The sequence below is a fragment of the Doryrhamphus excisus genome, linkage group LG15 (assembly GCF_037039965.1).
Source record: "Doryrhamphus excisus strain RoL-2023G ecotype Guam linkage group LG15, RoL_Dexc_Guam_v1.1, whole genome shotgun sequence".
Classification (NCBI taxonomy): Eukaryota; Metazoa; Chordata; class Actinopteri; order Syngnathiformes; family Syngnathidae; genus Doryrhamphus; species Doryrhamphus excisus.
Window position 1 is genome coordinate 4263409 of NC_136371.1, and position 26185 is coordinate 4289593.

Below are 26185 nucleotides of genomic sequence, written 5' to 3' on the forward strand. Positions count from 1 at the left end.
GAAAATATAATTGAATAGAAGACTACCATTATTAATTTAAAATATAGTATTTTCCATTACTGGGTTCCAACAAAACAGCACCACACCGTAATATGTCACGCCCTGTGTGGGTTCCCTCGTGACAGTTTGTTTGTGTTTCCTGTCTGGGCTTTTAGTTTCCATTTTTGACCTTTATTTTGTATGGAACTTCCTACTTTGGCGTGTCTTCCTTGGTTGCCCCAATCATCCACACCTGTCCCTAATTTGTGTTGGTATTTAGTTCAGGTGTGTGCATCTCCCCGTGTGGGATCTTTGTTGTTTGTCCATCAGCTACTTGCTAAAATACTTGCTAAAATTATTGCTAAAATAAATATTAATTATGTGCATTTGCTCCTGCTCGTTGTATCGTGGGGTCGCACCGCAAAACTCTCGAACCGAACCGTGACATAATAGTTAACATTGTTTGTTGGAACAGCTCTGTGTGGCGTTTACATTTTTTTTTTTGTTGCTTGTGTGGACTCCGGCTTCATCCCACAATACCAAAAAATCCCAGTTCGGTTAATAAAAGGCTCTAAATTGTGAATAGATGTGAATTGTTTGTGATTGACTATAGTGAGCATCCGGGATGTAACCAAATCTTTAACCCAAAGTCAGCTGGGGTAGGCTCCAGCTCACATAACAAGCAGCATAGAAAATATATGGATAGAAGACGATTTGTTGAGTTCTTTTGTCCATTTAAAGCGACAATATCGTAATATCTATACATCAACGCCATTAGTAGCCACACTGAATGGATCATTTCTGATTCTGTGTTGATCTTATAATAGTTTGAACAACAATAAATGACGAATATTGAAGCGTAAACTTTACGCGCAAATAGGCGTACGTGCGTCATCCAAAATAATAATAAAAAAAAAACCGAGCGGCACCTGGCGTGGTAAATAAAGATTGAAAAGGCTGAAAAATTGTAATTAAATGTCATTTTGTAGAGAGAGAGAGAGGAAGGGAAGGAGCCAAAGAAGAGGAGTCCTTGACTGCAATCTTGGAAGCGTCTTTTTTTTTTCTCTCCTCCCCCTTTCTTGCCAAGTCCGCCGCACAAGCTCCATCTCTCCCCACTCTCTCTCTCTCTCTCTCTCTCTTTCTCTCCCTTTCTTAAATTGACATTGGTTCTGCCTCGAAACATGATAACTGAAAAACCCTCTCTGCGTTCCGCGTTATAAGCATGCGTAAAAACGGTTACAAATATTTCAATTAAAAAAAAAAAAAACGCACTGAAAGCCTGGTCCGCGCGCCGCGCGCCCACGAGGAATATTAACAAGATAGCTTTGTGGTGCGCGCTCCCGGCGGCCCCTTGGTAGATCTTCAGTGAAAGTGTTGAACAGCAGAGGAGCAAAGTCACCATGTACGTTCACGCCTCGATACGAGCCAGCTTTGGATTTGTGGGCTTCTGCTTGGTCGCCTTTGTCCAGCAGTCCGCTTCAGGAAGTAAAACCAACCAAGGTAAGTTCTCACCTCCTTTTTTACTTATTATCTAACAACTGCTTCAATGCACTCCTTTATGTTTGTGCAATGTTAAAAGGAAGAAAAAGCTGCTCATGATACAATTTAAGCGCTCCCCTAGTGAGCCACAAAGCTCTAAAAAGTACCAAAAGTTATATGTGTGTGTTAAAGACACATTTAAACCCAATTGAGGCACCACATGTTGATTTAAAGTTAATCCGGTGCCTAATTTAAGGGAATAAAAAAGCACCCCCCCCCAAAAAAAATGAGTTTTTTTGCTGTCATTCCAGTGCTTGACTTTGATCTTGAGCTGTGTGAACAGTTTCATAGCCCATCCTTGCAAGGTACTTTGCAAGGTGAGACTAGCAGGAGGCATTTGTCACAGTCCAGACAAGTATTTGACACCCGGCTGTAACGCAACACACAGCAAAGGATGCCTGTGGATGGCAGACACTGCAGCTACAGTGCGGATCTGCCCCGCCGACTGCCCTCTTGCTACCTTGTCCTGGGAGAAACGCTCCACCAGAGCACACACAAAGTGGGTCCAAGCCTCGGTTCTTATTATTCCCCGACACCTTGCGGGAACAAGAGAGGCATAGTATTCCATTGGGGATCCTCTCAGGTTTTTATCATGTATTTTTCCCCATAAGTGGACCCTGTAAGAAGTATTTTTGTATGCAAAGATGATGTTTCGCACACACAAAAAGACATCTCTCGGGCGGTTGACAAGGCCCAAAAAAAAAAAAAAAAAAAAAAAAAAAGGGGGTGGGTGACTATTTTGCATCCTGGGTGGTCTGCCCCCACTTGTGGGAAAACTCAATATTTACATTTTGAAATTAGAACTACTTTTTTTTTTCTCACTTTATTGTCCACAGCATTGATTACACGCTTCCTTGTCGAGTGGAATGAGCGTTAGTGTGGAATGAGCGTGCACCTGTTGGTCGGGTCACCAGGAAGCGGGCGGGAACCCGCTTCGCTGCACGCCCCCCCCCCCCTGAAAAAGCTATTTCGGAGCCTGTTTCGTGTCTGAACCGAAAATAAATATTATTCTTGACGTTTGTGCCACTGACAAGTCGGCAAGCTGGGAACAATTTTTTGCAACGACAGGAGGGGGGGGGGGGTGAAGAGAGTCTTTAAAAATGTACAATTTGTCAGCTCAACACTTATTCAAGGCAGATGTTCCTGACAGGAGTTTTTTTGTCTTTCATCAATGTCAGACTAATCACGGCACTCAGACATCAGTCATTACTCAAGGGGGGTGGAGGGGGGGGGCGGTGGGAAGAAACGCAGCGGAATGATGGAGGGTGTATTTCAGGATGTGATGGAGAGGATGCCGGAAAACAAAGGGAGAAACCTGAGAGATGAAGGTTGCAGAACCAGGAGCTAAAAAAAAAAGAGACGTTCGGAGACATCACGGCAAATCGCTTTCCCCTCCAAACACACTTAGGAGAGCTTCTCTAAATGCAGCAGCACCAAGGCAACGGTTGGTGTGGGCCTGACATGTTGCCGTGCTTGGCTGTTGTTGGTGTAACCTCTGCTCCGGGGGCCTGGGGGTCTAAAGACACAGGGCCGCCCCGAGTGGGGAGGAAGGCCACATCCAGGTCCCGGTCACACTGTGGGAACCGAGCAGACTTGGCAATCTGAGGTCTGAGTGACGGGGGCCACTTACCTTTAGAGATGCTGCCTACACTTTGGAGAGGAGACAGAGCGAGAGCGAGAGCCCCCCCACCCACCCACCCCCGACATTCACTCACCCCTTTCCTTTTGCACCCAACTCTTGCTTTGTTTGCTTTGTCTCCGCTTCCTTTCCTTTGCATTTAATGAAGTAGCGCCGCTTTTTCCCAGTCGGAGCCGTAAGGAAAACTACACAGACTTGTCAGCCAGGCCGGTTCTAGTTTTGTTCGCTCCAGTCCAGCCAACTTAGATTCTGTGATTAACTTCCGGAATATGATATTGAGTATAGCATATTTGTCATATATGTACTTTTGGAAAGTTGCATGTCCTCTATTTTCCTTTAAAAGTACTGAAGAGTACTTTAAAAGAACAGAAAATATCTTATTATAATAGAATATGCATTCATGAGCGATAACGTTATCGTCCGACTGATATTATCAGCTGATATTGGCATAAAAAATTAAATGTTGGATAATAATTGCTGCTGGTAATGGTGTTGTGTGGGAGTGATGTCATGGCCTTTGGATTATAAATAAGCAATTTGCAATGTCTCGGGGTATCGGTGTCAAAATGGATGTCAAATTGGACTTAAATTGTATTCATTGTGGTCTTGAAAAGTCTTTAATTGGAGTTGTTGAAACCGGCAGAGACCCTATGACTGTGAGGTGTTGCTCTTTGGGTGTAATGCAGGGCTATTTAAATAATAGCAATGAGTAGAAACGAGTACTACTGCACTGCAAAGCAGCTGTACAATATGCTATAGAACAGGGGTCTAAAACTCAATTTACTTGGGGGGCCACTGGAGCTTGGGTCTGGGTGAGACTGGGCCGCATCAGGTTTAAAAAAAAACAAAAAAATGCATTTATTAAAAACAAAAAAATGTAAAAAAAACTTTGGTTCTGATTTTCTACAATAAAAGCTCTGATAAAACATTCCACTGTTCTCAAATATCTTAATTTTTATTTTTCTACACAAAATAAGATGAAAAATAAATAAACCAATCAAGAATAAAGAAAATCAATCAATCAGTAATAAATAAATAAATATAATAATAAAACGGCAAATAATAAAAACTTAAGAAACCACATATAGTTGGCGGGTAGACAAATTATTTTTTTCAGATTAAAATGAACAAAGCATTATTAGAGCCCTGTAGACATGACAAAACACGACTATAGTCACATTTATACTCTTTTTATTTACAACATATTGCGTAACTGCAGGGTCTTGAGACACATGCTAACTTGAAAACTAGAGAGCTAGCGACCTAAACGGTAGCCTTCAAGTTATTTCCTTTAAACTTAAATAGCCAAATACTTACCACTTCCACACAGATAGGGAGGATAACTATTAACAGTTATTTAACCTTTAACATGAACATTAATCAAACGTAATAATTTTTTCTGGGTACATGATACCATACAGCATCCATATCAAACTTGCACGGGCCGCACTAACATTAAACTTTCATATCAAGGCGGGGGCCTCAAACTAGTGTCCTGCGGGCCACAATTGGCCCGCGGGCCGCGTGTTTGAGACCCCTGCATAGAAGAAAAAGAAAAACTACAAATGAGCGCAAAATGGGAAACTACGAGAAAATTAACCCTAAATACCGAACTTTGCGTTTTCCATCAAGACTTCTATATCACACTTCGATATCATCCTACAAGGATGAAGAGTCTTGAACCAGTCATGATGTGCTATATATATCACTATATTGACACTTACTATGGTACCCATTATGGCATTGGATGCTCATATCACCTTGTACTTAGGTTTTTGTTTGCATTGAAGTGTTTTTAACCAAAAAGGAGTACAGTAATCCCTCCTTTATTGGTTCCAGGCTCGACCGTGATAAGTGAATCATTCATTTATTCATTCATCGCTTATCCTCGCGAGGGTCGCAGGGGTGCTGGAGCCTATCCCAGCTGTCTTCGGGCGAGACTGGTGGCCAGCCAATCACAGGGCACATATAGACAAACAACCATTCACACTCACATTCATACCTATGGACAATTTAGAGTCGCCAATTAACCTAGCATGTTTTTGGAATGTGGGAGGAAACCGGAGTACCCGGAGAAAACCCACGCATGCACGGGGAGAACATGCAAACTCCACTCAGAGATGGCCGAGGGTGGAATTGAACTCAGGTCTTTTAGCTGTGAGGCCTGGCGCTAACCACTTTTTGTTCCGTGCAGCACAAGTGAATTAAGGATTCCTTATTTGTAAATCGAATATTTTCAATTTAGAGCAAGTTTTAACTTTATTAGAGCCCCCTAGAGATGAACTAACACCCCTATAGTCACCTTTACACCAGTATTACACAATATAGTAGATATTTAAAAAAATGTAGATTAGATTATAGATTTAAAAAAAACAAAACAACAACAAAAATAAAAAAATTAAAAAATTATAAAAAAAAACTTAAACTGTATTATGGAAAGCAGGAAGTGAACAAATGTAACAGTTACTGATTGTAAAAGTACCAGATGGAGGGGTAGGATTTAATAAGCTTTGCTTCTTCCTACTCCTTTTGGACTTGTGGAACTGTGAACTGATTATGTGATGCATTCAATTGTAATCTGATGCATGTTCAAATGAAATAAAACCATTACCATTACCATTACCATTACCATTACCATTACCATTACCATTACCATTACCACTTCACTTTTTCTAGTATTTCTCTTATTTTGCACAGTGTTTATTTCGTGGTTTCAGTACCAATATCAGTTATTATTGGACAATAATGGATATCGGGAAGAAAGCCTTTATCATGGGGTATTAATTAGGTGTTCTCCCATCATCTCCTTGTTTCTCAGACTGGTTTGTGCAGCTGGTGACCAACAGGAATGTCGCTTGAGTTGTTTGACCTCAATGGGTCCATGTGGCTTTGACCTTGACTCCCAAGGTTTGGCTGCCGAGATATCATCTGGAAGATATGTTCAGCTCTTGTCACATCGAAAAAAAAAAAAAAAAAATGGAGTCACAAGATAATCTGCCAATGAAGATTTCGCCTGGAAATCAGATGGGATAGGCTCCAGCATGCCCCCATGAGTCTAAAATGAATGCATGTCTATCCTGAGCATAGTCTTCATCCCAAACAAAGTAGATTCTTGTGACGGGGGGGAAGCTTGTCCCAGTCTGCCTGTGTGCAGGATAGGCAATGAGGCAAGCTGCGCCTCAGGGCAGCCCTCGGTCACTTTGCCGATGATGAATGGGGCGAAGGGGGGGGATCAATCGGGCCTCGCTTTACCCACTCTGCACACACGCTCACAAAAGCTTGTAGCTGACAAGTGGCGCTCCAATGGCAACTGTACATGTTGTTACAGAGCAGGCGAGAGAGCAAAGAGATGGTTATCTTGGCATTGCTTGAGTGGTAGAAACACTTCGTAACAATTCTGTCCAAGAGGGACCTGTGTGTGTGTGTGTGTGTGTGTGTGTGTGTGTGTGTGGAGTGGACAAGCGAGTGTGTGTATAGCAGTGATTGTAGACTGCATATGCATTATGGCTTTTACCACCAGGAATATAAATGCTTTCATTCCCGTAACGAGGCTCCTGTAGAAGAGCACTTTCCTGATCCTGCGCCTCTTTGATGCGCGCACCATGCTGCGCCATGTTTGCAGGTGCATGTCCTACCTCAGCTGTGCGGCCCACTGAGGCTTTGTTGTTGTTGATAATCACTTTCACTCCCACTGCTGAAACGCACAACCAAGTACCTTTTCCTCTCCACATCTCGGTATTAAATACGCTGTCCCCAAACTATATGACTATACTGTCGTGGAAAATGCATATTTCATTTAATAAATCACCTAAAGGCTGGATTTAATCTTTTTTTTTAATAATTAGATGCATGTTTAAATGTTACCACTCAGGACAGAACGTCCTTTATTCTGACTTGTGGCAATGTAAGATATATTTTTAATGCATTTTCAGCAATAATATGTAGCCATTTGATCTTATAATAACCATGTTGATTGCACAAGGAAGAATATTATAATATAATGTAATAATAATATTCACATAATGAATGGTCTTTAATGAAAGTGGATGAAGTATGACATCTCATGTTGCCTTAGCACTAGAGTTGGGGGTAATACTATATTAACACAAACATGTTGTATCAGTTTTTACCATATTTGTCGACTATAATCTGGAGTATAAATTGTATCAGTCAAAAATGCGCCACGAAGGGGAAAAAAAATATATATAAGCATTGGACTATAAGTCATATCCATGCAGCCATCCATTTTCTATGCTTCTTTTCCTGAATAGATTGGTTGCCAGCCAATTATAAGTCATGTATTTAGAAATTTATTTCACAAAAATTTTAATCTGCAAAGGCAACTTGATGCCAAAGTTTCAGAAAATGATTTTTCCGCATTTGGAAGTGAGCCCTGAAAGAATTTTGGAATGGCTCAAAACGCTCTGTTTCAGAAGGCGTGGTAAAACTGCCTCTTTGTGATGTCACAGAGTCGCTGACTTCCTTATATGGCCTTATAAGCTCCCTGCCCTTTCCTCAAGCTCTCCTTCTCTGTTGACGTTTCTTGCGATGGCTGGTTAAAATTCCTAACGATGCCACCATCAGGCACAAGTGGTTGGAGTTCCTGATTCCCTACCAGTAAAAGAAATTAATTTTAATCTAGCCAGAGAAACTTGCTGAAGCCAGACACTTTTCCAACGTTACTTGGTCGCGTGGAAGAGTCAGAAGAACTGTTTATTAGTGTCCTAACTATATTTATTTAGTGTAAGCATAGTTAGTCTATGCAGTCTCTGTATGTTAGTCTGTGTAGCATTATAGAGTGCGCATACAGGGAGCGATGTTGCTAATTTCCCACAACAATCCGTGGGTCTACTCCAGTTTTATTTATACACTGGACATCCCGCAAAACACATTAGATTTATCCAAAGCTGTTGAAAACCTAATGCTAAAATGCTAAAGCTAAATGGACTGCTAAATACACTTTGGACACACTTGCCATAGCCGGACTATGTCAATATGAACCAAAAACACTTACAAAAATACTGCAATATATCAGAAAAGAGGCGAAAGGTACTGTTTTCCAAAACACAAACATAAGAGGTCTGATTTTATTTAATGACTAAGGAAATAAAAAAAAGATTAAAATCAAAATTAATTGGATACCAAAAGGAATTTGATTAATTGTTGCAGCTAGTATATTATGATGTATAAGTCTTATCAGACCAAAAGTTGCAACACCAGCCAAACTATGAAAAAAAGTGTAAAAATGTATAGTTAATTGATTTATAATATAAAAGTGTGTGTGCACCGCCAGTTGGTAACAAGTTCCTGATTCCCTACACCAGTAAAAGAAATTAATTTTAATCTAGCCGAGAAACTTGCTGAAGCCAGACACCTTTCCAACGTTACTTGGTCGCGTGGAAGAGTCAGAAGAGCAAGCAGTAAGTAACTGTTTATTAAGCCATGGAGCACTAGACTGTGTAGCATTATAGAGTGCGCATACAGGGAGCGATGTTGCTAATTTCCCACAACAATCCGTGGGTCTACTCCAGATTTTTTTATACACTGGACGTCCCGCAAAACACATTAGATGCTGTTGAAAACCTAATGCTAAAATGCTAAAGCTAAATGGATTGCTAAATACACTTTAGCATGGCTACGTCAGTATGAACCAAAAACACTTAGTGGTTTGGTCTGCAATATATCAGAAAAGAAGCGAAAAACAACTTGTTTGTCCAAAACACAAACATAAGAGGTCTGATTTTATTTAATGACTAAAGAAATAAAAAAAAGATTAAAATCAAAATTAATTGGATACCAAAAGGAATTCGATTAATTGTTGCAGTTAGTATATTATGATGTAAAAGTCTTGCAGGGCCAGCCAAACTATGAAAAAAAGTGTATATTTAATTGATTTATAATATAAAAGTGTGTGTGTACCGCCAGTTGGTAACAATGCAACCATTTTTTTGGAGCTGTTAAGTAACCAAAGTCTGTCCAAAAATCCAATATGGAACTGATGTCGGCAGGGTCATGTTGTCAACAAATGCGCATATATCACTGTCAATTTGTATTACCACAGTGGCTCAAAAGTAAACTTTTTCCCCAACTACTGTATATGGGAAGCTCGGAAGCAACAAAACAATTATCCCTGACCGCTGATTGACCCCTGATAGGTGACATTTCTGCACATTCATCCAATCCCCAAAGACGTCTATTATTTTCCAAATAACTCCGCATGTTATCTGGACATTGTTTAATTCCATTATATCTTTACCGCTTCTGTTTTCTCGACCTTCTTGTACAATGTCATATTATTATTATACACTATAAAAGGAGTTTATCTTCCGCAATATTTTCCAATTAATTGCATGTCATTTTTACAAAAGAGATATAATTTCCCTGCAAGCTATTTCAGTATAAATCAGACTCACGGTGATGTGCGACCTGCAGACCTGTGGACACTGCAGATTTTCAGTCGAGCCCCAGGGGAACCTATCAGCCTCTGAGCACCCCTCTCCGTCAAAGCGCTTATGGAAAATCACTTTATCAGCAATGAGAGCGGCCCTCGTGACCACTTATTTGTCACTATATCATACAAAGGTAGCCGTGTTGCTTGCACGCAGAGAGGACCACGTGTTGCCGTGCGTGCCGACTGCAGAAAATATTCATGCTAGCTTGTTTGTTTGTTGAGCTATAATGTGTACAAGATGTTCCAAATGAGGCCTTTTTGGAAGCTTCTCTGAGCTGTGGTATTGTATTTGAGAAAAAAAGAAAAGTCACTCGTCTTTTTCTATCATCTTCCTCTCACCCTGTCAGTGGCCTTTGGTCCTGCGTGCAGATGCAGCGGCGTGCTGACAGTATCCACGTTGGTGTTGGAAGGGGTGGTTGGGGGGGGGGTGGAGCCGGTGTTGACGGCTCTCTGTCCCCTCCAGTCTTAAACTTACCTCCAAAACACCCCCCCCTTTCTCTCTTTTGCTTTCCACCCTATGAGTGCTTACTGAGGAATCAGTGTGCCGCTCCTTAGCCAGCTGCAGCAGATCATTAATCCTTAACCCCCCCCACCCCCTTCCTTCCACCGCAGAGCCCACATTTGTTTTTTCTGTTAGTCACTGATGGGACATGTTGATGATCTCAAAGAAATATGAGTGGGACTGTCATCTTTGTAGGCCTGCTTCACCCTCTTTCTGATGTGACCTCTTAGCTCAATAATGGTTGTGGCGCTCTTTGAGTGGTGAGGCGGGGAAGAAAAGGGGGCAGGGGGGGGCAACTAGGGGGTCAGAGAGGCACGTCATTTGGCTAGTTTGTTGTGGTCAGTGATGTTGGAGGGGGTTGGGGGTCACGGAGAGCCTTGTTTACAGACTGCGTGTGTTTACATTCCTGATGGCGAGCACCAGCATTACTGTTGGAAGTGAAAGGAAATGCTTTTATTCTGCATAGTCATGGAAAAATCCAAGGCCGTACATCAAGAAAAAGAAAAAAAAAAACAAAAAACGGTTATTTATTTGGGCGGTTCTCACCAGTGCTTTCTGTATAAATGTCACTGCTCGCTGAGGTCCGAGGGCCAGCTCAAACTTATGGTGTCTAAGACAAGACTTAAGACCAAGGGGGGACCGAGCCTTTTCTGTGGTTGGCCCCAAACTATGGAACTCTCCATAGTAAAAAAAAGGCCCCCAACATCGAAAGCTTTAAGTCTCGTCTTAAAACCCACTTTTATTCTCTGGCTTTTAACTCGGAGTGAGTCGTATGGTTCTGTGTCTTTTAGTTCTTCGTTTTTATTGTAATTTGGTTTTATTTTTTTATACTTTTATTGCTTTGTTTCTTGTTTTTAATATTTTAATATTTTTTTAATGATCTTTTAGTTTTGGATTATTAGTTTTTATTTTTACTAGTCTGTGCAGCACTTTGGAAACTCTGTTTATAAAATGTGCTATATAAATAAAATAGATTGGATTGGAGATGTGAGGATGTTTTGTGTTTAAAAAAACACATTCCATTAATTATTAATATTGGACAAAAAGGAAAAAAATAACTACTTATGTGTGTGCAGAGGAGTTCTTTTTTAGTTAACTATTTTAGTTTAATCTCTGTTATGACTCCCAAGGCATATTATTCAAGTTATTCATAGTTTTGGTCATTCACAAATCAATCGTTTGGCAGGTTTCCTTAATGAAACAACCAACCAAGTCTTATCCATACAAACGATCTCATCCAACCATCTTATCTCCCACCACGGAGGTCTGAAAGTCAGCCATTGTCTTATTTTTGCTGTGCCAGGCTGAGCGCTAGCCATCGTGCTAAGGCTAAAAACTAAAGACAGCCTTAACAAAGAGCCAGGAAGCAGCCCCGCTGTAGTGCTTATGAGCAGTGAAAAGACTACAAGGAAAATTTACCAATTTTAAATTTATTTAAGTTAATTTACCAGCAATTTTTGTTTGCGCTGCACTTTTTTTTTTTTGGTAAGATTATTATTGTTATTGTTTTTAAAATGTGATAAAATAAGGAAGGGCGGCTGTAGGAAATACAGCTGGAATAGGTGCTCTATAGGGGTCCACAACTCAAGACAAAAATGAGCATAATAGGACCCCTTTAAAATAACACAGGAAGTGTATTTCTATATGTCGCTTGCCAAAAAATAATTTGGTGATAAATACGAATAAGGGCGGCACGGCGGGCGAGTGGTTAGCGCGCAGACCTCACAGCTAGGAGACCAGGGTTCAATTCCAACATCGGCCATCTCTGTGTGGAGTTTGCATGTTCTCCCCGGTTTTCTCCGGGTACTCCGGTTTCCTCCATCATTCCCAAAAAAACATGCTAGGTTAATTAGCGACTCCAAATTGTCCATAGGTATGAATGTGAGTGTGAATGGTTGTTTGTCTATATGTGCCCTGTGATTGGCTGGCGACCAGTCCGGGGTGTACCCCGCCTCTCGACCGAAGACAGCTGGGATAGGCTTCAGCACCCCCCGCGATCGTCGTGAGGAAAAAGCGGTAGAAAATGAATGAATGAATGAATAAACTAAGGAAGGGCGGCACGACGGTCAAGTGGTTAGACCTCACAGCTAGGAGACCAGGGTTCAATTCCACTCTCGGCCATCTCTGTGTGGAGTTTGCATGTTCTCCCCGTGCATGCGTGGGTTTTCTCCGGGTACTCCGGTTTCCTCCCACATTCCAAAAAAAACATGCTAGGTTAATTAGCGACTCCAAATTGTCCAAATTGGGATAGGCTCCAGCACCCACCGCGACCCTCGTGAGGAAAAGCGGTAGAAAATGAATGAATGAATGTATTATTGTTATTGTTTTTAAAATGTGATAAAATAAGGAAGGGCGACACGGCGGTCGAGTGGTTAGACCTCAAAGCTAGGAGACCAGGGTTCAATTCCACTCTTTGTCTATATGTACCCCTGTGATTGGCTGGCGACCAGTCCAGGGTGTACCTCGCCTCTCGACCAAAGACAGCTGGGATAGGCTCCAGCACCCACCCGCGACCCTCGTGAGGAAAAAGAGGTAGAAAATGAATGAATGAATAAAATAAGGAACTGATATAATTTAGTAGTTTGAACTAGGGGTGTCTTAGAATATTATTTATTAAAAGGTCTGATTTGACAACCAATCATATAAAAATAAGTCATGCTGATACCCGGTCTATGCAACTTATGAGGCTGTTACACCTTACCATCATTTTATACCCTGGCGGTGAATGTTAAGGCAAGAAATGAGTCTGCTAAGAGAGTTTTGTAAATTTGTTTTTCAAACCGTGATGTTCCTATTTTATGTGTGCCGGTTAAAAGGAGTCTGCAAGCTGGTTGTTATGCATGGAAAAGATGGGAAAGACCTCAATAAAAATGCAGCAGTGCACATCAACACATCAAACGATAAACATGTCAGTCAATCCTCAATACTAAATCATCACAGAGCTCTTCTAGTTGAAGCTTTTTTTTTCGCGCTAACAAGTAGATAAATGACTGGTGGAAATATCAGATTTGGGAACCAGCAACTGCTTCTATTGCAGCCTCCAAAATAATCTCCCCTGACCCTCGATTTTTTTGGCCATTGTTTACAAGCCTGCAGTATCTTATCATCTTTAAATGGCACCTTCATCTCCTCCAAAGGATGCTGATTGGTCCGGTCGTTTACTGACTAGCCCAGATTATGTCACCTGTCAAGACTAGATGGATTTCGGAGGTGACGTACCAGTATTCTCAAGGTTAATGATGTACACTCGGGCTTTGAAGAGAGCTGGTAAACAATATGAGGAGTCAAATCACAGATAACATTAATACCGCTTTCATTCATCATTCTAATGTTCTCTATGATTGTGGACATTTATTTCTATTCATATTAATAATGAATGATTAAAAACAACAACAACAATGGCCAAAAACAACCAATTACCTAAAAATGTCATCCAATACTTCTCTACAAGAGAGGAGAAATATGATCTATATATTGACACTTATATATATATATATATAGAATATATATATATAGAATATATATTGACACTTACTATGGTACCCATTATGTCATTGGATTGTCATATCACCTCATACTTTGGTACAAGGTACATTATTTTAAAAAATGATTGTAAATTATTATTATATAATATTATTGTTTGTAAATCGAATATTTTCAATTTAGAGCATGTTTTAACTTTGTTAGAGCCCCCTAGAGATGAACTAACACCCCTATAGTCACCTTTACACCAGTATTACACAATATAGTAGATATTAAAAAATGTAGATTAGATTATAGATTAAAATAACAAAACAAAACAACAAAAATAAAAAAATTAAAAAAAACAAAACAACAAAAAAAATTAAAAAATAAAAAAAAAACGTTAAACTGTATTATGGAAAGCAGGAAGTGAACAAATGTAACAGTTACTGATTGTAAAAGTACCAGATGGAGGGGTAGGATTTAATAAGCTTTGCTTCTTCCTACTCCTTTTGGACATGTGGAACTGTGAACTGATTATGGGATGCATTCAATTGTAATCTGATGCATGTTCAAATGAAATAAAACCATTACCATTACCATTACCATTAAATTGGTGAATTTAGAGCACTGAAAGAAATCATCAATCAGTTCCTTTCTTCTAATTTAGTAGATATCAGTTGCATTTGAAACAAATACACAAAAAGACTAAGTTTTCTTCATTCATTTTCTTATTTTAATTGAACTGAAGCATTTCCAGTGCGACTCTCAATTTCTTTCTTTTGACTGCATCCATGAAACACTTAAAGCGTCTGCTTCAAGCCGATGTTTGTTAATTGTTTCATCTCAAGGTTTAGAAACGAGCCGTCTAATTCCCTGCAGTCACTTCCAAGCCACTGCACGTCTTCTTTTCAAAAGTCCGATTCACAACTCGCACAGAGGAGCATTCACTTTATAACTCTCTTTGACAGGAAACAACTAAATATATCACACTTTTGCTGTAATTGCTATGTTGCCACCTTTATAGTTGGTACCGTAGTTGGCTAAAGTCACCACCAATGAACGTAATTGCTGTGTGCAGAAGGGAGAGTGTCATGTCATGTTAGCGTTGCTTGTAGGATATGAGGCCAACATCAGGGTTGGGTGAAATGGACATCAGCACATATAACGATATTTTTGACATGTATCACGATATGATGATATAAATTCAGCGGAGTATAAAAAGCTACAAAACTGACATTATGTATCGATTCATCCGCAGCAGCACTATCATCAACTCGTTTGTCATTTATGCTGGTATATGGACCAAATATTTATGTTGAATATGTAAGCAGAACCTCTTAGGAGAGACAAAAAAAAGGGAGGAAAAAACAACTTAATTATGTTTAGAACTACAAATAAACATTTTTCTTTCTTCAATGTCAAATTGGTCATCCTTTCACCAAAATAAAAATAGATTGTAGTTGTTTTGGTATACAAAATTTTATGCTAACTTTTTTGCACTTTCATGTATGTTTTGGACTGCGACTGGACAGTGACGACTCACAAATGGCACAACAATACATACTTTCAATTTTAAGTCCCCCAATTTTAAGCTTCTTTCTGAGATTAATCGTGATTAATCGTGAGTTAACTATGAACAAAATGATTAATCACAATTGCATATTTTAATCGATTTAAAAGCTTTAATTTATAATTTTCCCCCAATTTCATATGCCAGAAAACTCTCCAGCGATGGCATACATTTTTATACAAAGGAGTGAGATGTCAACATACTAGAGAACAGCGCAAATTCAGTCTATTTCAATATGAACGATATGTTTGGTTATGATATTGAGAAATAGAGATATTTTAAGAAAATTTATATATCGCCTAGCTCTATTACAGTGGTAATTTCATCATTGCCATGGTAACTAGATTGTAGTTGTGTTGGTAAACAAAATTTTATGCTAACTTTTTTGCACTTTCATGTATATTTTGGACTGTGACTGGACAGTGACGACTCACAAATGGCACAACAATACATACTTTCAATTTTAAGCCCCCCAATGTTAAGCTTCTTTCTGAGATTAATTGTGATTAATCATGAGTTAACTATGAACAAAATGATTAATCACAATTGCATATTTTAATCGATTTAAAAGCTTTAATTTATAATTTTTCCCCAATTTCAAATGCCAGAAAACTCTCCAGCGATGGCATACATTTTTATACGAAGGAGTGAGACGTCAACATACTAGAGAACAGCGCGAATTCAGTCTATATCACTATGAAAGATATTTTAAGAAAATTTCATATATGGCCTAGCTCCATTACTGTGGTAATTTTGTCATTGCCATGGTAACGAGATTGTAGTTGTGCTGGTATACAAAATTTTATGCCAACTTTTTTGCACTTTCATGTATATTTTACGTCTAAACTCAAGGATTAGGTATGGAGCAAAACTTAAAAACTTGTTTTTTTTTTGGTTCAGTGCTCGCCTGTACCGATTTCCCGCACCGTATATACTGAGTGAGGGACAGGAAGTTTACGTTTCTACTCGGGAAAAGCGAAAGAGCAGTGCAGCTTTTGGCTAGTGGGAATCATGGCTGTCGATTACGTCTGCCACGATAGTTGATAAATCAAATTAAATGATCTCACAGCAGGCACAATGATGATAACATAAAACTATTAATAATAACACGGGATACTGTTGCGGCTGTAACCCATGACAAGCTAAATCCTACTTCTTGGAAATTCACTTATCACTGGAGCCAATTAAGATGATAAATAAAACCGTCTGTGTTTATTACTTTTTTTTGTATTTGAGAATGATGATGTCTGAGTTTTTATATTGTATCTTTTCCATTATTTTACACTTTATTCTATTTATTTATTTACTTTTATATGTTCTCCCCGTGCATGTGTGGGTTTAATCCGGGTACTCCGGTTTCCTCCCACATTCCAAAAACATGCTAGGTTAATTGGCGACTCCAAATTGTCCATAGGTATGAATGTGAGTGTGAATGGTTGTTTGTCTATATGTGCCCTGTGATTGGCTGGCAACCAGTCCAGGGTGTACCCCGCCTCTTGCCTGGTGGGATAGGCTCCATCACCACCCGCCACCCTCTTGAAAGAAAATGAGTGAATTAATATTAACTTTTATTACTATTACACACATATTACACATAGAGCATTGGAGATGCCAATTTCCCTGAGGGAATCCCAAAGGGATTCATAAAGTATTCTGTCTGTCTGTTATATTTTGGCAAAGTTCTATGTTTTACATTTTACTCCCTAATTGTATCAAAAATGAACTGAACCTTGACCTCAAAACCTTGGTAACATACAGGACTATGATTATGGTGTAACATTCCACCCTTAGTCTTTATTCAGTCAACGGTCAGTCTGGGGCAATTGGCAGCATGTGCATCTGGAGCAGCACCAGGAGGTCACAAAACATCAAACAGTGTACAGTCTTTCAGATAGACACCATGCTGCCTTGGGCTGTTGGTCGCAAACTGACCTGTAGGCAATTACCACAGGCGCCACGCTGCAGGTTGTCCACATCTTCTTTCCTGAAGTAAATCTTTTGGAAAACGACATCAACACGTGCAAGAAGAAAATGGCAATCAGAGGAAGCAAAGGGAACCGTGCAAGGCCAGATGATGAAACATGAACTATGAACCAAATGAGGTTGGATCACAATGTAAAGTCTTCCAAAGAGTGACCATTCGTTGCGTAGCCTCAGCCTGGATCAACCTCGGCAAACTTGCCTGACGAAGATTGTGTTATGTTAAGAAGCCGTTAGAGCCGTTATGATGATCACTGACGATACCGTTCAGTACTCTAGACTGATGCAATCAGTCATTATTTGCTACAAAATGGTGTAATTTTGTTGACATTGTCAGAATAGCCTAGTTTATTTGACTCATCCTACAATGGAGAGTTGCATTATCTCTTTAAAGGATGAATTCTGGAGTCATTTTCAGTGTTTTGCCAGTTGCTTCATAAAAAACCAACACAACTGTTGAAATCTGGTCGTCCTATATTTGTTTTATGCCAGTCATAAGTTAATTGGAGTGTTGGGTATGAACAATGTACAAGCACAGCTTCAGAGAATTGATGAGGTGCCTTATAATCCGGTGCGCCTTCGGTGTGCATATCTAAATTATGTAATGCGTACAGTGTGCCTTATGTACGAAGTACAGAAATAAACCCCGCAATTGAGACTGTGCCTCATAATCCGGTGCGCCTTATGCTGCAGAAAAACAGCTTCAGAGAATTGATGAGGCGCCTTATAATCCGGTGCACCTTAGGTGTGTGCACTGAGTTCTGAAATCTGAAAAATCTGATAAATGTTGTTGTGTTCCGCTTGATGGACTATCAGACTATTTTCTGCTGACACAGGGATAAAATACATATGCTGGCAGTGATGAACCAATCAGAGACCATTATGTAATGCGTACAGTGCGCCTTATGTACTAAGTACAGAAATAAACCCCGCAATTGAGACTGCGCCTCATAATCCGGTGCGCCTTATGCTGCAGAAAAACAGTTTCAGAGAATTTATGAGGCGCCTTATAATCCGGTGCGCCTTAGGTGTTCACTGAGTTCCAAATCTGAAAAATCTGATAAATGTTGTTGTGTTACTTCGGTAAGCGTTCTGACACAGGGATAAAATACATATGCTGGCAGTGATGAACCAATCAGAGACCAATATGTAATGCGTACAGTGCGCCTTATGTACTAAGTACAGAAATAAACCCCGCAATTGAGACTGCGCCTCAATCCGGTGCGCCTTATGCTGCAGAAAATACATAATGAACCAATCAGAGACCATTATGTAATGCGTACACTGCGCCTTATGTACTAAGTACAGAAATAAACCCCGCAATTGAGACTGCGCCTTATAATCCGGTGCGCCTTAGGTGTGCACTAAGTTCCGAAATCTGAAAAATCTGATAAATGTTGTTGTGTTACTTCGGTAAGCGTTCTGACACAGGGATAAAATACATATGCTGGCAGTGATGAACCAATCAAAGACCATGATGTAATGCGTACAGTGCGCCTTATGTACTAAGTACAGAAATAAACCCCGCAATTGAGACTGCGCCTCAATCCGGTGCGCCTTATGCTGCAGAAAATACATAATGAACCAATCAGAGACCATTATGTAATGCGTACACTGCGCCTTATGTACTAAGTACAGAAATAAACCCCGCAATTGAGACTGCGCCTTATCATCCGGTGCGCCTTAGGTGTGCACTAAGTTCCGAAATCGAAAAATCTGATAAATGTTGTTGTGTTACTTCGGTAAGCGTTCTGACACAGGGATAAAATACATATGCTGGCAGTGATGAACCAATCAGAGACCATTATGTAATGCGTACAGTGCGCCTTATGTACTAAGTACAGAAATAAACCCCGCAATTGAGACTGCGCCTCAATCCGGTGCGCCTTATGCTGCAGAAAATACATAATGAACCAATCAGAGACCATTATGTAATGCGTACACTGCGCCTTATGTACTAAGTACAAAAATAAACCCCGCAATTGAGACTGCGCCTTATAATCCGGTGCGCCTTAGGTGTGCACTAAGTTCCGAAATCGAAAAATCTGATAAATGTTGTTGTGTTACTTCGGTAAGCGTTCTGACACAGGGATAAAATACATATGCTGGCAGTGATGAACCAATCAGAGACCAATATGTAATGCGTACAGTGCGCCTTATGTACTAAGTACAGAAATAAACCCCACAATTGAGACTGCGCCTCAATCCGGTGCGCCTTATGCTGCAGAAAGAAAATACATAATGAACCAATCAGAGACCATTATGTAATGCGTACACTGCGCCTTATGTACTAAGTACAGAAATAAACCCCGCAATTGAGACTGCGCCTTATAATCCGGTGCGCCTTAGGTGTGCACTAAGTTCCGAAATCGAAAAATCTGATAAATGTTGTTGTGTTACTTCGGTAAGCGTTCTGACACAGGGATAAAATACATATGCTGGCAGTGATGAACCAATCAGAGACCATTATGTAATGCGTACAGTGCGCCTTATGTACTAAGTACAGAAATAAACCCCGCAATTGAGACTGCGCCTCAATCCGGTGCGCCTTATGCTGCAGAAAATACATAATGAACCAATCAGAGACCATTATGTAATGCGTACACTGCGCCTTATGTACTAAGTACAGAAATAAACCCCGCAATTGAGACTGCGCCTCAATCCGGTGCGCCTTATGCTGCAGAAAATACATGATGAGCCAATCAGAGACCATTATGTAATGCGTACACTGCGCCTTATGTACTAAGTACAGAAATAAACCCCGCAATTGAGACTGCGCCTCATAATCCGGTGCGCCTTATGCTGCAGAAAATACAGTAGTGTTTTTTGGCAGGTTAACATGCCCTCTTAAAGAGGAGCTGGCATGTTCTTCTTTATTTTCTCTTCATGTTTGGTGGACATAAGCAGGGAGGGCCGAGGTGTTTGATGTTGTGATCACAGTTTTTTTTCAACGCAAAGCATCAGTCAGTGGTCGTGATTCCCAAACATTTAGAGTGTGAACGATGAGTGTAAATATCCCGAATGGAAGCAGTTGATATTTTTATTCACAAGGCTTGTGGACAACCAACAGTGTGGCCCTTCATTAGATCAAGGGAATTGAGACTGTAGGAGTGTTCGGGGGGGATGGGGGGGGGGGGGGGGTTGCACGATGCTAAATTTTGTGTTGGTGTTGACGTTTGCATTTACTTTAAGCCATTTTTTGGGCAGGTTTCACAGATCTGTTTGCCCGCACAACTTAAAAATCTAGACCCTTTTCACAAGGAAAAGTCAAGTACACAGCAGTTCCTGTGCGCTTCCTTACTTTGGGCTTGCTTCCTGTGCATCAAATCACACTTCTTTGGGTTTTTTCGAGCAACACGTTGTAGTAGCTAAGTGATTTCCAAGGGAAGACCTAAAAAGCTTTCTGTGAAGGTTATTGTGTGTAGCTGCTCTATAGGAGTCCACATCTCAATACAAAGGGCCGAAAATGAGCATAATAGGACTCTTTCAAAGGAAAACAGCACTTTTTTAATAAAATGTTGCCCATTATTCACAATCGTGATGTGAAACATGAACATATAGGCGTTTCCTTTTTCTGTGCATTCAGACCAAAGAGTGGATACCTAACTTTCAGTTTCGCTATGAAGACTCAACAAGATGCTTGTTTGCTGTTGGGATGTTTTACCTGATGACTTGAGCACACGGCTTGTGCGTGCTGGAAGACACAGCCATCCCAATGAGAGCGGACACTGTGATGTTGTGACTGTTTTGATTCTGCTGTTAATGATGGAAGTAGTGTAAGCGTCAGGGCTAGTTTGTGAAATCGAAAGAAGATTCAGTAATGTTTTAAATAAAATACGGCAACATAGTGTGAGTTTTGCATGTTATCATCAATGCTCTTGTTAATGCATGATCACTTTACTTTCTGAAATGTATGGAAAAGTCACCACTCGTGAATTAAAACGATGATCAATGTAACAGATGAATCTTTTGCGACGTAGTCCGACGAGCTGTTTAGGCATTTCTCCAAGATGCGTCAACATAATCCACACTGCTTGTCTGCTGTAATTCTAGTAACGGCTTATGGTACATTAACTTGTATTCAGTCTGGATTTGTATGTATTTTTGAGGGCTGTCAAAGTTAATGCGTTAATAACCATTGAACAAGTCGCCGCTCGCATTCCAAAAATTAGTATCCCTTTACAAAAACATGATGTAATTATGTACACATTATTTCATTTTAAATATTTGTGTGTGTTTCATCGCTTCTGAATGTTTCCCATATACACATATACTGTAAGAATGACACTTTTATACAGTTATTTTCTGTATATGGTCTACGCCGTCAATTGTACACTGTATCGAATTGTTGTTTTTCCAATATATTTTAATCATATATTAACTCGTGTATCTAGATTCACATGCTTACTTGTTACACATAAAAGTTTATTTCTGAGATTAATTGTGATTAATTAATTGTGATTAATTAAAACGATTAATCACGATTAATTATTTGAATCATGTAAAATATAAATTTTACATCTCACAAAAACTATGATTCAAGGACTGGTGAACAAACTGTGAAAACATTTTTAAACACAATTTAAAATCTGTTAATTTTGAATTAATGCAGAATAGTGACTGTGCAGTGATTCACTGTGTAGGTTCAGGGAAATTCATATATATATTTTTGTTCCAAATAACACAGTTAACAAAATAAATATTTGTCCCGTAGGCCTATAAATGGTATAAATTCAGAGTCCACAGTTATGAAAGCACAGGTGTACCCAACTTGTAGCAGTATTAAAGATACTTTGATAAAAATAAAGGAGAGGTGAGCTATTTGTGTTAAATTTAAATCAAACTTTATTTACAAAGCACATCTACAGTCAGTATGCTCATTTGTTATTAAATACAGGCATTCTGTTTGAATATGAAAATACTAAAGAGATGAAGCAAATATTCTTTGGTGTACAGAAGTGCGTGAATGGGGATCATTTAAATCAAACTTGGGAAAAGTACAGCCCGCAGACCACATTACTTGATGAGCCTGTGCATGCCATTACCAAATTCCCGCCATTTGTGGACTATTTACCTTATTTGCTCCTCCACTGTATTTTCTGTGCCTCATGTGGCCCCTTAGAAAAACGCTGCTCTAAATTGTATTGAGGTGCGAATGGGAATATTTGTCCATCTTTTCATGTCAGCGCTACAAACCCAAAGCTCTGAAAACATACTAATGACAGCACCACATTCTGTAAGACCAGCTCTCATTTAGAACACAATATTAAACACCTTTAATGCAGTTTTGTCATTAAACTTACTTATTTGTTCCTCCAATACACACACAACAATGAACAACTTCTGTTGCTGTCACCTTTCTTCTGTACTGTAGTACCAGCTGTGGCTGTTCACGAGGCATTCGAGGGCATTATGTAAATCTCAATGTATTCAAGCCCTTTTTAATTTTTAATCACGTACCCCCTACAGCAGGGGTCTCAAACTCAATTTACTTGGGGGCCACTGGAGCTCGGGTCTGGGTGAGACTGGGCCGCATCAGGTTTTCAAAAAAAAAAAAAACAACCCAAAAAACGCATTTATTAAAAACAAAAAAATTAAAAAAACTTCGCTTTGGTTCCAATTTTCTCCAACAAAAGCTCTGATAAAACATTCCACTGTTCTCAAATATCTTACTTTTTATTTTTCTACACAAAATAAGATGAAAAATAAATAAACAAATCAAGAATAAAGAAAATTAATCAGTAATATATGAATACATGTAATAATAATAATAATAAAACGGCAAATAATAAAAACTTAAGAAACCACATATAGTTGGTGGGTAAACAAATTATTTTTTTCAGATTAAAATGAACAAAGCATTATTAGAGCCCTGTAGACATGACAAAACACGACTATAGTCACATTTATACTCTTTTTATTTACAACATATTGCGCAACCGCAGGGTCTTGAGACACATGCTAACTCGCAAACTAGAGAGCTAGCGACCTAAACGGTAGCCTTCAAGTTATTTCCTTTAAACTTAAATAGCCAAAAACTTACCACTTCCACACGGATAGGGAGGATAACTATTAACAGTTATTTAACCTTTAACATGAACATTAATCAAACGTAATAATTTTTTCTGGGTACATGATACCATACAGCATCCATATCAAACTTGCGTGGGCCGTACTAACATTAAACTTTCATATCAAGGCGGGGGCCTCAAACTAGTGTCCTGCGGGCCACATTTGGCGCATGTTTGGTTTAGCTTAGTTGTTATACTGGCTGCCCTTCATTTCGTCCCGGTTATGCGTTGGGGGGCCCAGGTTAAGAATTGACAGCAGCAGCGTCATAATCATTCAAAATAAGTTTATAGCTCAGTATAGCTATTCCCAGTCTACTAAAGTCATTATTTTGACGTGAAACTCCATCTTGCTCAACCACGAGCCTAAGTATAGCGTAAGTGTGGTGCTAAGGTGGATAATTATGATACTTGCTCCTCGGTAATTACATGAAACAAGAACGTGCGATCCTGAGAACACCTTGTTTGGAGTTGAACTCAGCACCCTTTCTCCCTTGCTGCAAGAAACTCATTAAAATGAAGCCAAGTGCCATTTTTTTTAAAGAGAATGGTCTTCTTAAATGTGTCCAAATACTTCACCGAATCTGTCAGCTGGTACTTATTTTGTCAAGTCACATCAGTAAAGCTATTTTAAGCCTATTTCTGCATGTGAAGGAAAAAGGTGATGGCAATAGGGAGGGGGTGTGTGGGGTGTGTGGGGGGGTGGGGTGGGCAAGGTTTCGGGGCAAAGCAAACAGCAAGGGTCTCAACACTCAAAGTAAACATTACCCCATGTTTGAACTGCACACCTACAGCGCTACAGTTCTCCCACACACTTGCGCTCTCCCTTCCGTGTCCTTTTCCTGCTAACACTCCCGATCCGTTCGCTTTGCTAAATACACCGCTTATCCCAGGCCCTTCTTATGAATCAGGGAGGAAAAGCACATTTGACAAGGTCTCACCTCCATGGCCGATTCATAGCAGGCAGCTTGTGGTGACAACACAGTAATATTAAAACACAGTCCTGGGTCCTTGTATAAGTCCACTGCACTCAAAGGTCTCACCAAATTTCCCTTTGTGGGACTAATAAAGACATATCTTTCTATTTGTTGGCAGCTAATGACACTAATTATTGAATATATATCCTAGTATAATCACACAATGACTCCACATCGGTCGCTTTTTTGTATGTACATGCAAACGTGTACTTTGTATATTAGAAATCGATGAGCGAAAACCATGATTACCATTACTTAAAAAATTTGTTTAGTTTATTCTTTTAAACACAAAAGTGTGTAGTTTGGAGCCAAAGAGGGACAGCAACTTTAACTACAATGGATTAAATAACAAACATCTAACAACGTGTCTCCAAGTGAACGTTTTGGGCAGTTTCAATGTTTGTGTGTAAACAACAAAAATGGTACTCGAAGGACATGTTTGTGTTTGGTGTCAAAACCAAACCAAAACAGCGATGGCGGACCCGATCACAGGGTTATAACGCTTCTCTAGCAAAGTTTATGTGTATATTTACTACACTGTCCTCTGTACATTCTACAATGTAAACCTTGCCATCGTCATGTAATTTGGTGCACGTTTTTATGAAATTATGAGACAGAAAATTGGTTTGAATCGCTTTGTCACTAATGGACACTTATTTCCCTCAGACTAATCTGTTAAATGTGCGAGTTATGGAAAATAATACATCGTCTGGTAGAAAACATTTTAACTGAAAGCGATTGGGTTTTCCCCCAACCTCCCTTTCTTCTTTGGAATTTTTTTTGTTTTGACTTTGTTTATTCATCCTTGTCCCAGTGCATTGGTTTCATCCTCCGCTGGCCTAACTTGTGCCCAACAACTGTGATTCCTCAACACAAAAGAATGAAAGAAACTCACTGGGAAAACACAATCTTTTAATCTCCGGCATGAGTCAATTACCAGGGCGGCATTACTGAACATGCAGCATTTTTGTCTCAGTCTGCACCAGGGGATGTATTGACTGTGACATGTTTATTTCCTTGCCAAAGCAATTTGGAGCATATGCAACTTTTGTTGTCCAATGAAATTCTTTCATTCATGGACGCATTCTTGCAAACAATAACTTGTCAGACTTATGATCGAAGTTCGTGTGGCTGGTATTACTGTGTTTATTTCCATTTGTGCAGCTCACACCAAAGGCAACAGGGTAGTTATATGTTTGCTTGGCTCCCCAAACCTGATCATTTGGGTAATTTTCATGTCACTGTAAAAAATGTTTAGTGTTTTGGCTTGCGGTTGGCATTTCCTTTGGTGACGGTTATTAAAATGATACAGCTGTAATACAGATTTTCCAGTTGCTATTGATTAGGGTTTGACTTGCACATAGTTACGCACTTAACCGGTTTAAGGGGGTTTCACCGAGTACCGTCTGCTTTATTTATATAAAGCCCCAACTATGCCAGCAAGCTGTTACTTTACATGGAACTTTTGGTGAGAACTGTTGGAAAAATGCGAGTACGCGCCAAAGAGTGTGCGTGTGTGTCAGCAAACTGGCGAGATAAAGTCGATTAGCGTTCCCACCATGAGGAACATTTAAAAACAAGACGATAAGCGGGATTTTTGGGAGTTACTGTCATGTTGATACTTGATGAAAACATTTCTGGGCATTTTTATGACTTAGATAAGATTTTATTTGGCTTGATAATGTCTTCAGGTTAACAAGTAATGAAGATATTATACAACTATAATATTATTATTATGACTATTACTGGAATTAATGACTTTCATATTAAAAACATGCTTCTTTTTTTGGCAAGCCATTTTATTAAAGCGCAAGGCTATACTCCTCAGGACACGTCTTATTGTTTTCACATAATATAAATCAATACTGCAACTGGGGAGCTTCTGCGTTGCTAAATGGACTGATGGAAACTTGGCAGGAATGGAACCTTTATGGCCGAGACTGTTTACTGAATTCCATTTAGCCCTGAAACTAAAATACTTTTCAGACAATAAAATATCAAGCTGGACAGGGAAC

General features: G+C 39.6%; 1 protein-coding gene across 5 annotated transcripts in view; it reads left to right on the forward strand.

Moving 5' to 3' along the window:
* Nucleotides 1-723: 723 nt before the first annotated feature.
* Nucleotides 724-26185, forward strand: part of scube3 (signal peptide, CUB domain, EGF-like 3) — a 90389-nt gene continuing 64927 nt past the window's right edge. For 2 of the 5 annotated variants that reach the window (XM_078796796.1, XM_078796797.1), the window contains exon 1: nt 724-1479. In XM_078796796.1, the coding sequence (XP_078652922.1) occupies nt 1380-1479 (100 nt within the window). In that variant the 5' untranslated portion in view covers nt 724-1379. The remainder of the gene's footprint in view (nt 1480-26185) is intronic. The other 3 variants (XM_058050618.2, XM_078796795.1, XM_058050619.2) reach the window with 2 other exon arrangements.